Source organism: Patiria miniata, unplaced genomic scaffold (assembly GCF_015706575.1).
Source record: "Patiria miniata isolate m_02_andy unplaced genomic scaffold, ASM1570657v1 HiC_scaffold_20, whole genome shotgun sequence".
NCBI classification, from domain to species: domain Eukaryota; kingdom Metazoa; phylum Echinodermata; class Asteroidea; order Valvatida; family Asterinidae; genus Patiria; species Patiria miniata.
In genome coordinates, this window is record NW_024037059.1 from 139,083 (window position 1) to 156,881 (window position 17,799).

General features: G+C 38.6%; 2 protein-coding genes across 4 annotated transcripts; one reads left to right on the forward strand and one right to left on the reverse strand.

The window, feature by feature from the left end:
- Window positions 1–66: 66 nt before the first annotated feature.
- On the reverse strand, window positions 67–3,791 carry LOC119728445 (fucolectin-1-like). Its single transcript, XM_038200688.1, has 5 exons — window positions 3,476–3,791; window positions 2,658–2,733; window positions 2,021–2,149; window positions 1,226–1,315; window positions 67–709 (listed from the first exon to the last, which is right to left on the reverse strand). The coding sequence occupies exons 1-5, from the start codon at window positions 3,788–3,790 to the stop codon at window positions 483–485; spliced, it is 837 nt and encodes a 278-aa protein (XP_038056616.1). The 5' UTR covers window position 3,791; the 3' UTR covers window positions 67–482.
- Window positions 3,792–6,177: 2,386 nt separating this feature from the next.
- On the forward strand, window positions 6,178–14,434 carry LOC119728832 (C-type mannose receptor 2-like). Of its 3 annotated transcripts, none has more exons than XM_038201229.1 (15): window positions 6,178–6,413; window positions 7,544–7,628; window positions 7,898–8,055; window positions 8,451–8,557; window positions 8,760–8,884; window positions 9,278–9,435; window positions 9,913–10,016; window positions 10,492–10,622; window positions 10,969–11,115; window positions 11,430–11,626; window positions 11,934–12,048; window positions 12,227–12,271; window positions 12,381–12,419; window positions 12,600–12,676; window positions 12,893–14,434. In XM_038201229.1, the coding sequence occupies exons 2-15, from the start codon at window positions 7,559–7,561 to the stop codon at window positions 12,956–12,958; spliced, it is 1,539 nt and encodes a 512-aa protein (XP_038057157.1). In that variant the 5' UTR covers window positions 6,178–6,413; window positions 7,544–7,558; the 3' UTR covers window positions 12,959–14,434. The 3 variants fall into 3 exon arrangements, with proteins under 3 accessions (XP_038057157.1, XP_038057158.1, XP_038057159.1); XM_038201230.1 differs by having other exon boundaries at window positions 6,178–6,362; XM_038201231.1 differs by lacking the exon at window positions 7,544–7,628.
- The last annotated feature ends 3,365 nt before the right edge of the window (window positions 14,435–17,799 follow it).

Genomic DNA, 17,799 nt, shown 5'->3' on the forward strand with positions numbered 1-17,799 from the left:
TTTTTTCTTTTTTTTCTTCCCTTTTTTCTTTTTTCTTTTTTTTTTTTGCTTTTCCAGGGGGACAAATAGACTAATCAGTAATCATGCTAATTGCAATAGTAGCTTGACCAGTGGCCTTATATTTTTGTTTAAATAACTGAAGATTCCATATCATTTTAGAAACATCCAAGGAATTCCACAGCTTTAGACCATGCTTGACCGTATTTTGGGTAAGAGAGGTACAAGCAAAGAATTCACACACAACTCGTTAAAATTAACTACAGGGTAAGTCCCTGTTCCCTGTGGCACACACAAGACAGCAATAATTTTTCGACTTTGAAATAACCTTTACAAATTGTAGTCTGCGACCGATATGAGATATATGATATATGTTTTCAAGTTAGATCATTGTTATCTTGACTGTTTTTATTTGAAGAATAGGTTAGTTTTAATTTTTGTGCACTCGTGCTTCATTTCTGACATGAGTGGTAATTACTGTCTCCCTACACGTATTCCATGACCATTACTTCACAGAGTTGAAGTGGGTTAGCATTTTCCCCATAGTCAACATCTATGCTAACATAACGTGCCAAAGTTGGAGGATCACAGATCCTTTCAATCCATGCCCCGTCCAGGGCTTGATCCGCAGTGACTGCAGAGCCACATATCATGTTACGTGTAATGTTAAAGCTGATTCCCACACGTACAGCAGCCCCCTCCAAGCGATCTCCTGTTAAAACAATCAAAAGAAATTAAACGCAAAACGTAGCTATTACACGTCGGCATTTTAGGTTTTAAGACGGTTTTGAGACGGTTCAGGCATCTTAAGTAGCAGTGGCGTATCCAGAGAGGGGAGGGGGGGGGCAGAGAGGGCACTGGGCACCTTGCCCTCCCCCCGGCGGATTTTTGACAATCATTCTTTCAGCAATTGTTTCAATAAAAATGGTTAGAGAGTTCTGACATATATCCAAATGAAAAAACCAGCTCAAAACCATTACAATGCACCGTGAAAATGGGAGCTTAATTTGCATAATGGTCGGTTTGGAAGATAGTACACCTTTTTTGGTGATCCATGGACAGAACTTTAAAACGGTGGTTGTGTTTAAAATTCCGTAACTTGAAAACTACATGAGTGATTTGAATGAGTGCTACATGCGGAACTTCACAATAGTCCCGACATTTGGATTTCGGTTTTTTGACTCACCCTTATATTGAGTTATTGAATGTTATTGAACATGTAACTTACCGCAGCAGTCACCTCTATTGACAATAGTGACCCGTCCCAGCCAGTGTTTTCCTCCAAAGTCAACACGCCACCATGGATGCTTAGATGGCGCTTTAGGGTGTTAGAAAATGTTTACTCAATTTATAATTTATCATGAAATATTACTTGTCATTGCTTAGCTCATTGACACTTCCACCAAAGAATATTCGAGCGCGAGGAACCGTTCTCTCTGCAGGGGGCTTTGCTCGTCCTCGTCGCCGGTTCGGTTTCGTCTTTGGTTCCGGAACTTAATAATCGGAAGTCGCAATCTTGAAAGCCAGAGAGGTAGTTTTGTAATTCACTACCTTGTGGAAACGTGTATAACATATGTCTCCATAGAGCAATTTCTATAGGTGAATGCGACAGTTTACCACGAAATAGATATATGGATTTTACTCAAACACCAGTAATTTTCAATGTGTGACGATGTGTCGCAAATTGAAGTATTTTATGTATTAAAGGTATATTAAGTCCAAATTTTAGCCCAGGAAATTAATACATGTACTGGTTAAAATAGGAGCAGTTTGAACTCTAAATTTTAGAACACCGAGCACAAAGAAATGTCTCCACAACAAGGATACAAATTCCACTTTGTACTATGTTGGCGAAAGGGAAATGGAACAAAGCCGGACTTTCAGAAATGTCCTTGATGTATATATACACAAACTTAAGGCGCCATATGATGCATCGTGCGCGTTCGGTGATTTTTTTTATCGACGAGGGGAAACGTGTGCATGATTATAAGTCCATGTACTGATATTCTTAAATCTTTCTTACCTGTGTGTGAACAATAGGGACTTGTAGTCATTTGCGTATTTAAGTGTCCGTCATTCGCTCTTTCAGCGGTATATTTTGTCAAACCATAAGTTGAGCTCTGCTGACTTGCCATGCCAATCAGTGATAACTCTACAAATTGGGGGTAACGAAATACGGATTTTATCTTCACTAGATACTGTAACTATGAGACGCTCCGACAATATATCAAGTGGCATTTCTTTGTTGCCAGTCTATACATGTAAGATCTAAACAATCCAATGTTATGGCTCTGCATGCCCTTATTTTAAGGCGTCAGGGAAATGTGAGGTTTTTTGATCGTGCAAAGTGCACCAATGGATGAATACAAAATGTCAAAAAAATGCGAATTGTTTTAACAAATGGGTTTATGGCCTATTCGACTGTTGAGGTTTCTCCAAATCACACTAACAAATTAATTCGTTAGTGTAATTTTGAATGTAAGACTCTACAGATGAGCTTTTTCTCTATGGGGGCTCCATTGTGGAGTCTTACATTCTAATCTTGATTTGTAATGTTTTTGCAAGTGATTTTCCATGATATGTCAGAAAGCTTTTCTTAAAGAATTGGTTTTTGAATACGTTTGTGGCAAGTAAAATTCATATTCATTAATTGTTTGTACCTTGCTCAGTCCATACTTTGGTAGTTTCAGCCAGACTGGTAGTCAGTCCGTTGCTTGGTCCCACAGTGCAGTCAGTCTGTACAATTTGTAAAATGCAGTGTGCAGCATTGAACTTTGTTTTCCTTTCTGAATTCATGCATATAATGCTTGCATGCAGAAAATAATGGTGTAAAATTAAACCTTACTAAATAGGTCAAAGACTTTTGGGTTTTTAATCGCAGAAACTGGGCATCAGTGCGTATATTACGTCTCGACTTGGTTAGATGTTGCAAAAACAATATTTTAAGATGAAAGTTTGAAATGCAGGGGGGGGGGTGCGAAATAATTTTTTTTTTTTCGAAATTGGTTTCTATTTGAATTGGTCATTTCTCCATAACATGCTCCCGCACCAGTTCCCCTTTGAATACGCAGCGTGCAAACTCGATACGGATATTGCGAGATTGGTCCTTTCTTGTATGCCGTATATACTGTTTTGAAGGTGTTTTAGCGGATATAATTATTATAATACTTTATTTAGTGATGGTAGCCATGTCAAATCGGGGATTATTTTCAATTGGCCATCATTAAAAAAGCCACTGTACATGTATTTTAAAGTGGAGTGATTTGCCATATTTTATGTCATTTTGTGACATATAATATTGACATCTCATAAAACTTGGTTATTTGTACGAATTACTATATGAAAGGCTGAAAATGGCAGAACGAAACTGACTGCGATTCGCCGCCTACATGTTTTGTCTCACGTTTTGACCCAAGGTTTTCAACTTTTTTATGATGTTCGTTTGAAGTATGGCAGGCATGGGATTATAACTACTCACCTTTGACTCAGTGAAAGCATAGAAACTGCCAGACACCATCTTCAGCTCTTGATAGCTGTCCAAGTGCGATACATTGTTGAGAGCACACTTGCGTGTCTTCAAGAAGTAGTTAGTGGACTTGCAGTTGGGATGATCAAGACACAGCTTGAAGCAGAGTTTCTGCGTCTTCGCGATGGATCGATTGAAACTTGGAGTTGCTAAAGCATAGTCCACTAACCCACACATGTGGCTTGCTGGAGTAATACATGCATCATAAACATAAACATGTACACACAAGTACAATATTACTGAGGCTAATAACAAATGCAGTAGCATTGTGTCGTTTTTATCGATTGAACTTCCTATGCTGTTTACGAATACAAGTTTATCCCTCAGTCTGAAGAAAACTAGATCGCATCAATCGAAACGTCAAGTAAGCAAGCTATTCAATACATATCCACTTGTAACTAACAACAAAACAAATCACCCTAATCTATAAACCATGGATCGTCTTTATATTTCAGTGTTGCCATGGAAATGGCCATTTCCATAGCAACACCGAGGCGTGCACAATAGGCCTAGGCATATTTTTTTACATTCACAGCTGAAAGCGGAGGGGAAAAAACAAAACAAATATCAGGTTGCCATGGGAGTTGCTGACCTATAAGGCCAAAAAAAAAAAATAAGTCGGTCTCTGGTCAGCGCGCACGTCGATTTTAATCATGCGCGTCGATCTTTCTTTTTTTTCAAAATGTTCCGCGGTATCTCCAACAGCGCCCTCTATTTCCGCACCTCCTCAATTTGTTTTACCGAAGAGCACCAAGGAATGGGAAATTGCACCAAGGCAAATGATCGAAAGCACCAAGGCAAATTATGGAGGACACCAATGTAGATGAGGACACCAAAAAAGCAAAATAGTACCCCACCTTGTCTGTACAATCCAAGCTTGAAGAAGAAAAAAAAAGCCGCATCGCCGCGTCAATTCCGGAACTTTGGTCTGACCAGAGACCGATTTTTTTTGTTTGGCCTAACTGTAATAAAATGCTGCTCATTGAACCGTGACTGCAAATATTAATATTTTAATCCACAGCACCCATGCAACGTTCATGGCCGTTGCCGTTCTATTTTCCGATTATTGACGAAGCGTGCAATAGTGTCTTCTCATGCTTTTTTATCATCTATACAGGAACGGCGACTTTACGTGGAATGTAAGAGGCGCTGTCTCGCTTTGTCTAGACCGTAACTACGAATAATTTTGCTGGGAATATTTTGGTAATTACGCGCATATGCCTTTCTGCCAGGCACATGACGTCTATTTATTGGATAAGCAGATCATGTTTACTCATGTTTACAAGTAGATTGGAGATTTAGAAAGTGTGTGAAAATTTTGATTCAGTCCTGAGCCTGAATCAACGTTCTCCTTTTAGTGTAATAATGGGTCTAAATTGAATGCAAACTAAAAGGAAAACACCTGTTTCTGCTAAAAAAAAAAAAACTCTACAGAATAAGGAACAACAAACGAAATAATAGGACATGCAGGCCTAGGCATTTAACTGAAATTGCATTTCCTTTGTTTGTATATGTTGGTCGTAGCACATTGTGATTGGAGCATTGTCTATCAGTCCATCGGTACTCCACGAGGGAGGTATTAAAGGGACACTAGTTCCTGAAATCCCCGAAAATGTCAAGTTTTGGATTGTTTACTTAGCCTTTTTCAAACATCTGGTTGAAAGGAAACCAATCTAATGTCTTACCGTTCTCGAGAAAAGACGGGGAATCAAAACCCGCTTGCGCGGACACGACGGAGTACGAATACGTTTTTCGTGTCGTTCTCAGTGTACGATACACACGTTGTGTGTCTCGGGAACAGCGGTGACGGCAATCAGCAATGCAAAAAAAATGGTTTCTTCAACGTCCGCAAAAGGCGAACACTTTACGACTGAAATCACAACTAGCGTCCAAACAGCTCGAATTCTTGTTATGGGGTCGCAAAAGTGGACCCCGAAATTCGCTCTCGCACGCATAATACAGGAATAACACAAAAACGCCCAGTTTTTAAAGGACAGTTGTGTGAAAGTTTATATCCTACTTTAAATGTAGTTTCCGATTAACATCATCTCGTTCAAAGTGCGTTTTGTAGCCCAATTGGGCCGTTCCAGGCCCCCCCCCCCCCCAGTGTCCCTTTAAGTTAAGATACTGCAACCTAGATGGTAGGGTATCACTTGATGTTTCTTAAACAGGTACCGTATTAATGACACTTTTTTTCTGAACGCTAGAAATCCAAATATTGGAATTATATTCTCAACATAGGACATTATCATCATCCATGCTTGCTTGAGCTTACTCGGATTTCATTTTAAAGGAGGCCAACTGAGGTTAAAACCGGCTATTTTTCGCCTCACTTTAACTGTCTGTAACAGTAACCCATTTATCCTGCGCATGTAAGCCGATCAGCATTTCAGAAATTGATTCAATCGTGCATTATTTTGTTGTGTGCGGCTCAAAATAACACTAGCTGCCTTTACTTCATCGGGCTCACGTGTACACCAAAGAATCTGAGGGCATAAAGACGAAATCAATCACCTGATCTTCGGACATGGCCAGGCGTAATGAAGTTTCAGTGTCTTTCAGAAGTACAATGTAGTATGGTACTGGTTTGCATTGTACCTTTGAGGGCGTCGTCATGAACGGAGCCATGCGGTCAAAGGCCGTAACGGGTACCGGCAAACACCAAAACCCTTTTATAATTTAGAGAAAGTGGAAGTTCTCTGTGCATAATATAACATCCGTTGGTATCTATGCGTGGATATCCGGACTTGACTGGTACGAGCCATGACCAAGGTTATATAGTTCTAGAACTTCCTTTAAATAGGATCATTCAGTACCGAGAAGATTATTGCTGGCAAACGTACGTATGAGTGCACCATTGCGAGATTCTTTGAGCTCTAGTTTGAACAAGGTATGTCAGGGAACTTACATTTTGTGTATGTTTATCGTTGCATTCATTTAATAAAGGTCTACTTTAGAAAGAACAAGAGTTATGTACTTTGGGTTATCTGCATTCGATAGATAACGCAGAAGGAATCAATGAAGGTGTATGTCATGCCATAGAGCCCGACTTTGTCAATTAGAATTAACACATGAACTTTGCTATTGTAATGCAGTTGATTAGGCCCTACTGAAGAGTATACATGATTATATATTTGACTTTTTAAGTGTGGTCTATTGTATTTAGATTTGTCCAATATAATTATATGGCCTCTTATGCGAGTCTATGTTTGCCCAGACCATAGCCCTGTATTTATCGATAATTCATTTTACATGTGGCAGGAAGTTAGAACTTGGCCATAGATCCTGTTCTTCACAAAGTGATTCAGTAGAAAAATACAATTCTATCTTTTGGTTTTGTTTTTGTTTTGTTTGTTTGTTTGTTTGTTTGTTGTTGTTGTTGTATTTTTTTTGGGGGGGGGGGTGTTTTGGTATATTTTGTATTCCCATTAAGTATTTGCCCGCGTTTATTATGTACCTTTCTGAAAACGCCTCTAGAATAAATGTAGGCTTAAACCGAGCATTGAGGCTTAATACGTAATTTAAGAACATGTTTAAAAATGGTTTCTCAGTATAAGAAGTACAATGTTGTGAAATACCCCCTTTCACTATGCAATTGTTTTCGTTATAAACAAAGGTCTATGATTTAATTGTATTAATTAAGGTATGGAGAAATAACACGTAATTTACAGAGTATGTCGAATTTACAGGGGGGGGCAATTCCGTAAATGTGGGCGTGCATACATCACTAATAATGTGACATCCAAGGGGTACAAAACAATTATTTCAGACCAAACTAAGTAACCGTTATCATAAAGATTGTGTACATGTACATCGTGTGTTCGGACTGATACAAATTGCCCAGACTTTGTGTGAAATGGTAATGAAAAGGAGGCCTGTATAGTATAAGTCGGCTGCAAATCATCACAACCGTTACTTTCAATTGCAGTATCACAAAGTATTTTATTCTTATCTATCTCACTACTTTATCCGGTTTATGAGTTTTCATTTCCGTTCCCATGGCCTGATTTCCTCATTTAGTGATTGACCGCAAATATGGCTGGATGGAGTACATGGATCTTTATTGCCATGGTTTCCTGTCTTTCTGAGATTAATTGTCAATCTGGTAAGTTGATCATTCACACACAAGCTTTTGCAAAATGGATTGAATAACTTTCCGGTTTAGACATAAGTTGAACAAGAGGAACACACGTCTTGAAGTGCTATACCAAAAATGCTCTTGCATCCATTTATATTCGGACCTTAAAAAATAACTGCAAGCCCTGTTTAAATTAGTTTCCTGATTGGTGAAATGTATCCATTGTTTTTGGTTTTGCATAAATCTCTGCTTGATTCTTCGTGTCTTTGTTTTTCTTTTTTGAACCCCTTTCCCAGACGGGAATCATCCACAGTATTGCTCAGGTGGAATTCAATTTCAGGATCGATGTTATTGGTTTAGCAGTGAACCAGCGAAATGGCTGGATGCCCATCACAAATGCAACAAATATGGGGCTAATGTTCAGATGACTGTGATTACCAACAAAAAACAACAAGTGAGTACCATTTCCATCCTGTCGCAATGAACGCCCTCAGTTGTTTAAGTTTTCCAACATACGGCCGTTACAAGTAACGTGAAAAATGATTTAAATTCAATTGTTCGTAGTTTGCCTTTAATCAGATTATCTTATTGAAGCCTTTTTGAACGTCTTAATTGTCTTTGAGCAGGATTTCGAAGAGTTTTGCTATTTTTGGACCTTACAAAGTTATACATATTCGTATGATCTTCCTCACCCACAACAAATATTTATCGCCCGAATGCAACTTTTAGGTCCTTTCCGTTTGTATCATAATAGGCCTACCACAGTTTATTAATTTTTATCAATTACATTCAAAAATCCGCAAATCTTTTTTACATTGATATGATGTTCATCCCGTATCTTTGACACAGGAATGGTTGCATTCGACTTTGCCTTATCGCGATCTGTGGATCGGTCTACACGATACACATGAAGATGGCCATTGGCTGTGGGTAGACGGCACGTATCCAAATTATACGTAAGTTGCTTTCTTTTTTCCCCCTTTTTTTACAAATTGCAACCAATCACTACTTTTCTTTTAAAACGGAAATATGAGATTATGCATTAATCGTTTAAGTTAATTTCCTTGTTGGGTTAAAAAAGCACCCGCGAATTTCCCTATTCAATCTTACTTTTGTTGTTTGTCGATGAGATACGAAATCTTTCTTTGATTGCCATAGCAATTGGGCTTCATCTCATCCTTTGAACTCCTCTGATCGTAACTGTGCATTGATGTCTCATCTTGGAGGTCACTGGATGGATCAGCGGTGTCATTCCGAGTATCACTACGCATGCTCATCAACCTGTACGTAGTATTGTCCATTCAAATCGCAGCATCTTAAAAATGTTTTATTTAGGCGTGTAAGCGTGTGAATTGTCATATAAGTTGAAATAAGTAAGCGATAGATTATAGGCTTACTGAACTACACACTACGCCCTCAGCGGTGAAAATGAGAAAAATTTCAAATGCCCTTCATTATTTGCCCCTCTTCGTCAGATAGCACCATCTTTAATTCTAAATGGAACCCATGAGGTTTTAAAAAAAATGCAGCCACATAATAAATTGCCAAAAAAAAAAACTTACAAATATCTTGCGCAGTATTAAACTATTTTTCTTGAACGGATCCTCATAAAACGTAAAGTGACTTTTTTTTATTGATTGCATTCTCTGACTTGCATTTTTTTTTGTTGCATGCAGCTAATTATCCCATTTGCCACGATGGAGGAATATTTTTTCGTGATCGATGTTACTGGCAAGTCGAGGAGAAGAAGAGTTCCATGCAATTAGCTCAATCAGCGTGTGCACAGATTGAGGAAGGAGCACAAGTGGTCATCATCCGAGATGGGGAGCTTAATGTAGGATAATATCATCATTACATTTCCTAAAGCCCGGTTCATACTCCACGCAAATGCGAATGCGAAGCGAATTCGACGTCATGAAACATTCGCTGCGAAATTCGCCCGAGTTGAAATGTGTTCAACTTTTACGATTTCGCAGCGCGAATACTTGCCATGACGTCACAAATTCGCGTTCGCTTTCGCTTTCGCGCCGAGTTTGAACCGGGCTTAAGTCTTTAGGAATTATTGATAGATGTAGGTTGATATTGGTTATAGTTTGGGTTGGTCTGAGCGGGGTTGGTGGTTAAATAATGATGTCACGTAAAGATTGGCAAGTTGGTTTGGTTTGGGATGGAGTGAGTTAAGATGGGCAAGATTTAGTTGCGTTGAACTAGGCGAAGTTGATTAACTTTTGGCCGGATTCCTTGGTGAGCTAATTTAGGCTAGCTTTTAACTTTCTAATTAATTTTGTTTTATGTGGTGATTTTACTGCAGGCATTTCTCTCCAAGTTAGTTTACCCCGTCATGTGGATTGGTTTGACTGACGCTCAACACGAAGGTCACTTTTTTTGGGTTGATGGAAGTGAAACAACATACAGGTATGTTTCATAAAAGATGAACATGCTTCAAATTCTTATCTTATTAGGTGTATGTTTACTTTTGTGACCTCCCCTTTTTTATTGCTTCTTATTATTCCAAGGGGCCAGTCATTGTTTTATAATTGTCTGAGATGTTAGACTCAACCGTATTGCAGTAAGCTTTTTTATTCTCACGTAAGTTATAATTAATCTTTTCTGATTCGTTATCGTTTATTATCCGTGGTAAGTGGGATCGAATCCCTGACGGGGAACGTATGGTGCTTGTGTTCTTGGGAAAGACACTTTACTACAATTACCTCTAGTGTAAATGGGTAGGCATACCAATGAAAATAGAGACCAGAATGCGGTGATCTAGAGTTGCTGTGAAAATTGGTCTCATTGCCTGATGAACAGGGGTAATAATAATTGTGAAGTGCATTGAGACGTGAGGTATAAAGCACTATAAGCACCACATTATTATTGACTTTCTTGGCAGGAATTGGTTGCCGGGCGAGCCCAATAACGACCGTCGTAGAGAGGATTGTGCTACAATGGATTATGGTACAGGTGGCTGGAATGACGTACCGTGTCGTGGATACAGTTATCGTGTAGTCTGTGCAGTGCCACGTAAGTCATATTAATTAATTTACCTCTGTGCATCATGAAAAATGACAAGTGAGTTGCAACATTATCCAGGGCAGCTTTTCATTGTATCAGGTCTAAAAAGAAGGGAGTTTGGACTCCAATCTTGCCGGCGTCAGCACACAAACTCTAAAATACGAATCTAGCGCAAATATCGGCATTTCGATGCGATTGCTTAGGCCTATGCACCATTGCAATAGAAATTAACATAATCTCCGTAGTTTGCCTACTATTTATAATCCCATAATTCATGAACATTACAAATGAAAGCGGCCGAAGTAATATTACCATATATGAAGATGTTTCCATCTATATTTGTAAATGATGACAGCTTGTTCTGATGACGGTGAAGGATCTGGTGGTAGTGGGTTATGTCTTGATGACAGCCCACATTGCTCGTGTGTATCAAGCGGGTACTGCTTAGATGGTGGCAGGTGCCACTGCTTGAAGAGATTCCATGGTATGGTGTGTGATAAAGGTTAGTTAACCCAAACCAATTAGACCCACAATTTCACCAACCTACAAAGTCACAAACAAAAACCTCGATAACAATCAAATCACTTCCAAAGACTAGGTCTGAAGACTCGATTTTGAATTGCCTGCAAACAAACATTTTGACCAAGCGTCGTCAATCTTTGTTGACAAAATCGGACACTGAAAAGTCAAATACAGCTATTATGAAACCATTAGTAAAATGATTGGTCTAACATCGTAGCGTACTCATTTTTGACCAGAACAAATATTCATCACCTTCAACCTATTTTATTTTCTTTCAAAACATTACCTGTACAGCTGATGTCAAAGTGAGTCTGCGCACTGCAAGTCACGTGCAAGAGGGAGAATCCATTGAATTAAAATGTCACGTGAACATCCCTAAGCATGACTATTCACTTCAAATTGAACACGTGACTGCACACTCCCCGGGTAGCCCCCTCCCAGAACACAGGACTAATTTTTTCCTGGATAATGAGGAGAATGGCTACTATAGGGTAAGTATGCAGACCGATCAACCGACCGACTTACATAATAATCTTATCTATAATTAAGTTGAGATACAAGGTATTATCGATCTTTAAAACAACATTTTGCGATTTGTTTCTTAAAGCTACGTTAAGCCAAGGAATCGTTGTGTGGTTCACTCGAGTTTTATATACTGAACCGTACTGAAGAAGACGCCCGCGAAGTGGACCATGTCTGTCTATACCGGCAATAGGGAAATAAAGTTTACACTAATCGTCAGTTGTTTTCTTCAGAATACTTTATATTTACTTGTAATTCATCATTCTTCATTTTAAGGTGGTTATCTACAATACCACTTCCAACGATACAGGAAATTATGTATGTGTTGTTTCAACGTCTGCTGGTGTAGTACCGGTGACAAGAATTGACAGTGCCTACGTCAAAGTCAGATGTGAGTATCAATTATTATAATTTGATGCAGTATCACTCTGAAAGTCTGAACTAAGTGCTTTAAACACAAGTCTTGATATGTATGCATATATAATGTTCGGCAAAGTGGTTTTCATTTCGAGTTACTTTAATTCACTCGAATTTAATTGTCCTTTTCTCGACTTTTTCTTCTTGAACAGCCAACAATTCACCGCATCATATCCCAAAGCCAACACCCGATAAAGGTGAGATAAATGTGACATTTCTCCTTCTAGTTCCGATTAAACAATGAAACATCTTTCATCAACTACCTAACAATGATGATTTTCCCCCCTTTATCTTGTCATGAAACAGTCAAAGGAGACGCAGAACTAACAACAGACGGCAATGCTGGTAAGTTGTCACGTTGATGAAAACTGACAATAAAAACGATACCTAACCATTTTTTTTTTTACATTATCCATAAGTTGATGGTCTACATTTCCATTACCCGCTTTTTGTTGATCACGCGTCATTCACGTTCAATTGAGGGATGATTCAAACAAACGTCTTGTTGTTTTTTTGTTCTTGCAGAGTCTGGATTGACCGTTGCTGTAGCCGTCTTGGCCGCTTGTTGCATCTTACTCATCATTGCTCTGGTTGTTGTCAAGGTAAATAACTATAAAACAAACACAACTGACCATGAACAGCTATGAACAAATAAAACGATTAACAAAAATCAATAACAGCAAAATCACAACAAAATAGTGGCAACCCCCCCCCCCCAAAAAAAATAATATCGAAATCAATATTTACGCGAACCGTCTGACGGGAAGAGAAATCATTTTATGCCTTGATTCTCATTTTGTTCCTATTATTTTCTCCAGGTTCTCGAAGTAAGACGAGAAAAGAATTACGGGTCTGGAGTTCGTATGAGTGCTCTGTTGTCCTAATGACGTCAGTTGCTGAAAATAACAATGTTCTTGTCAGACGTGGATACTGCAAACCTGCATCCTAGCTATCGAATACGTTGTTTAAAATAGGGTTTTCATTAATTTACACTGAAAGATGTCTGAAATCGTGTAGTTAATCGAACCAAAACATCAAACAGTGTACATGTCCCTAGTCACTGATCTATTGCATATCTGGTAGACAGTAAGTCTGGAGATATGTCGGAGAAATCAACTCTCCTCATCGCGATCAGTCACAGCACTTTTGGTAGGTTTGAATAAAATGGATAGCTGCAGGGTTTTTAGGGTATGATAACATGGATGGATCAACTTGCAAACAGTTAAATATCTTTACAAACTTGCCTTTATAAAGTACGTTATGAGCAAGCATTAAGCAACATTTTGCGACTCTGAAATATGTAGTAGTTTATGACTGTACCTTCGATTAAACAACGAATGTAATGTACAAATGTTTACTTCCTTTCGAATGATTGCTTTCCTTAATGCTCTTTACTTGCTATCAATTTAGTTTCGTCGCATGATGGCTTTGCAGGGTTAGGTTTCACTTCCTTAAAAAATGGCACGAAGACTTGTATATATCTTTGGAGTTTTTTTGACAGTCAATAATTAAGCGCTTATTGAATTTGTCAGCACAGAGTAATGAATTAACTCAACATAAGAATGTCACGTGTAGATTACTTCGTCTCCGTTTTTCTTCGTGTCAATAATGAGACTTCCTCCGTTTCTGACAATCCACTCAACATACTTGTGTTGCCTGTTTCACTTCTTCTCAAGTTTATATTACTTGTTGTTTAATAATTGACAGGTTTTATTGATGGTCAATAACGTAGCGAATGTTGTCAGTTCTCACCCAATTCAATGGATTTCTTCCAATCGCAGGGCTTGCCTCATCAAAGAAAATGTCAGATGTAAAATATGGCAATGCCACATATTACACATGTTAATTGTAATGTAATTAAATAAGTCGTTTTCATTTCAGCACCGAGGCAGGTTCTCCTGGGTTTGCCACGCTCGTATCCTATAGTAGGTCAGACAACCGTGGCTTGTAAACATGCGCCCATACATCACAAGCATTGAATCTCACATGTTGAATTGTTTCATGGTTAACAATAAAGCCTGCAGGGAACTTGTACAATTAAATTTGTTTTTAAATTTTTTTTTTTTTTTTTTTTACTTTATTTCATTTTATTTGTCGTCGAGCTTACCTGTCTACGAACATTGTACAGGACTTTGTATGCACGTATAAGAGAAAGACATGAGCTAGGTTGAGCCTAGCTTGATAGTAACGCATTGTATAAAAATGTATTTGTGACATTGAAATTTTTCTTGTTTATCTGCGCAGTCATTAATGCTAGTAAACGCTTGCAAGGTTTAACGAATTGTCAATGGAAATCGAACTTATTTAACATAAAGAATACATACTTTGATTTTAATAAACTGAAAGAAACATTGAAAGAAGCGGAAGGATCTAACACTTAGTTTTACTCCTGACCGTTATTGTCTAACTAGAACCCTGAATATTTACCATTGTTCGTGATTAATTCCATCATCTAGGGGCAAAGGAGCGTGTCTTATTGACATGAAGAGTTCATTACACATCCAATTTGTCATTATGTCATGGAATACGTCGCGTATCGATGACAACGTCCAGGCAACGCAATAATTGCATGGGTATAATTGATCGTTAATACCAAACGTCTTAATCTTATTAACATCCAGTGGATTTATTTACTCTCTGGAGCGATACTTGACGACTTGAACCATAACATGTTAGTGCAGCGCTTAGATAACAACCAATTTCCTCAGTTCTCGTACGCGTCTTGATAAACAAAATCGAGAGTTTGGTTGAGATGATCATAATACTAGGAGCCACATAGGATGCAGTTGATTTTCATCGCTGAGCAAAGCAAGATTTCTTCGTGGACTTGACATGCATGAAAACAAATAGTTGGACTTTGTAAACACGTACAGTATCGACGCAACGGAACTTCGAAAAATCTAGCGACACAACTTATAAACCATTCTTAACTGGTGGGAAGAAAGGAATGTGAGCATCAGGGAAGTAGTGAATAAGACTCGTTTTGGACAGAATGGCTGTGTTTGTATCAGATAACGAAACAACTGTAGGCCTTCTTCTGGATTCGACTGCGAACACATCAAGTACTCATGAGCACAGGGTAGGAGACTTTATCAAAGCATCTATGATTGGTATCACTGCATTACTTATTATATTTGGGAACTCCTTCTGTTTGTTGGTACTTCGTCTTACTAAAAATGCGCCAGTCGTTTCTAGGATCTTCATGGCATCTCTGACTAGTGCTGACCTGCTCAATGGAGCCTTAGTCGTAGCTCCAGTCTGTGTTTCGTCGGCATTAAACACCTGGCCAGTAATAAACAAACCATTTTGCTACTTTCATGAGATTGTGTCATCCATGTTAGGTGCTATCACAGTCATGTGTTTGTTTGTGGTAAGCATTGATAGGTACATCTCTGTGTCCAGACCACTACGATACGAGACCCTCATGACGAAAAGAAAAGCACTGTTACTAATTTTAGTGGTCTGGGCCCTTCCGTGTCTTACTCGTATTGCTCTGACACCGTATGGAAGTGGTTACGAAGTTGTGTTCCGTGAAGACAGTGATATGTGTTGGTTGGCGCATGATGATCCTCTTGGTATAGCTTATGCCGTTTTCTTATTACTCTACATCGTTCTCCCATTTAGTACAACGTGTGTAATTTATGTAAGACTCTTCCTCCTAGCGCGTCGTCATACTCGTCACATCGCCTCACAACCGTCTGATTCCAGCGTTCATCGGCGACGACCCGTCAGTCAATTCCGAAGAAATACCAAATCAGCAATAACATTTTGCGCCTTGACTGTCACCTTTGGTATCTCATGGACGCCATTTGTTATCAGTTGGTTCTACCGTATGCTTACCGACGATGGACCTTCAGAGGTTATTGTTATACTAATACAACTTGCTAGTTTCTCCAACAGTTGGATCAACTGTTTGGTTTACTATTTCAGAAACAAAGTTTTCCAGAGAACTGCAAAAGAACTGCTTCAACGTGCCCATCCCAATTGTTGCTCCAACAAAGTAGTGCCCGTTGCTATATAAGTCCAACACAGACGGACAACGATAGTGAAAATGACGCCGCTCGTTTTCCTCTGTCAACCGTTAACTTAAAGTAAAAACGTCCGACTACTAAATTAATTCGAAGGTCACCTTGTTTTATCATTGTTGTAAGAAAGTTAAAAAAAAACAAAAGTGGTGATTCCGGCCATGTTCATTGTTAGAGGGATACGATCATGTTTAATTAAAGAGTAGTTCCCTGTGCTATTCGAGTTTCATCTCGAAAAATATATTTAAATTATTAAATTGCTATTTTCCTAGAAGTATGTAAAAGTTAGTCACTTTTGAATGAGACATCGACCGAAAAATGCATCGATAGTTATCTAATGATTTCTTCACAAAATTCACATGATTGGCTACCAGACACTAGTTTGGCTCTCGCAAGCCAGTGCAGGTTCATCTGTGCGTAACATTTTTTTAAAAAAACGCAATTTTTATAGAGGGTTTCAGACGTCCCACATCGGAATAAAGTATTCATTTTCGTTAAGACATTTAAAACAGAAAAAGAAATTGGGCGAAAAAAAGTAAATTTATTTAAGAGTACGGGGTATGCAGTTTATTTAATAATCCTACTTCCTCGATTTTTGTTAAAAGTTTCATTAAAAGGGCTATTTGGACTTAATCAAGTGCGCATGCCTCGACGTCACATTGTCTCTCGCGTTCAGTCTTTGGCTTATCATTGATAAGTGGTTTCCTGGCCTTTGATTTATACGTTAAAAAGTTGTCTTATAATATGTATGAGTAAAACAAAGTCATTACTCTCATATCGGACGCTTCAGTTTTGTAGCTTCTTGAGTGCGAACTGTTGCCAAAATAATATTTATTGTTTTCAATTGTTATCGTAGGCCCGTCTTTTTCTCATTTATTTCAAACGATGTAATTGGGCATCGTTTCCTATAGCCTAGTTAAGTTCAAGGCGGATGTTTGGCACTATAGATGTTAAGCTGTTACCGGGGGTGGTTGGCATTAAATGCTATCATATTTTTTTCATAATTTTCCTTTCTTGTGGATTCCCTAAACCCATCGTACCTGGTAGATCAGCCACTGTCGGCTAACTTTTTAAGGCGAGGACGAAGACTTTCGTCTGCTCATATCATTCGATATGTTTTGCACAACTAAACGATCTTTATGCCGCTCAGTCGCGTTTCATCCATCAATCTGTTGATTTCTTTCTTCGCATCATGTTTTCATTAGTTATTATTCATCAGTAGCATGAATGCAATTCTAACAAGTAGAAAGCCAAAGAAAGTACAGGTTAATTTTTGAACAGAACAAGTGATCCGTGCATGAGATATTGAGAGTGGGATATGCATCGTTTCGATTGTCACTCTTCTGACGCACAGAGACTCGGGGTCAATCTAAGTCGACATTAAACAAAAAGACGGTTTCGTTGGTTTCAGGGAATAAGCAATAACCAAAATTTAATTTCTCGACCCTTATAAACTCCGTCCATAACAGGGATAGCTATATCCTCTTAAAAAATACTACTTGCATGGGCGTCGCCAGGATTTTTTTCTAGAGGGGGGCAACAAAAAAATTTGCCAAAAAATGCTTGTATTTCTCAACACATTCTCAATTTATCAGTTTTAGAGGGGGGCAGGGACATTTTGCCCCCCCCCCCAACTCATTAAATGTACACCACTTTGTCTTCGCGCCTCTTTTTCTTTCCTTTTTTTTTTTTTTCTTCCT

Bases quoted from the DNA above. Each gene is read 5' to 3' on its own strand.
- LOC119728445 (XM_038200688.1), bottom strand. From the start codon at position 3,790: ATGCTACTGCATTTGTTATTAGCCTCAGTAATATTGTACTTGTGTGTA. The intron at 2,734-3,475 runs GTGAGTAGTTAT...CAAATTGTACAG, and splicing joins ATGCTTTCACTGAGTCAAAG to ACTGACTGCACTGTGGGACC. The intron at 710-1,225 runs GTAAGTTACATG...TTGTTTTAACAG, and splicing joins CAATAGAGGTGACTGCTGCG to GAGATCGCTTGGAGGGGGCT.
- LOC119728832 (XM_038201229.1), top strand. From the start codon at position 7,559: ATGGCTGGATGGAGTACATGGATCTTTATTGCCATGGTTTCCTGTCTT. The intron at 8,885-9,277 runs GTACGTAGTATT...TGTTGCATGCAG, and splicing joins CTACGCATGCTCATCAACCT to CTAATTATCCCATTTGCCAC. The intron at 10,623-10,968 runs GTAAGTCATATT...AAATGATGACAG, and splicing joins TGTAGTCTGTGCAGTGCCAC to CTTGTTCTGATGACGGTGAA.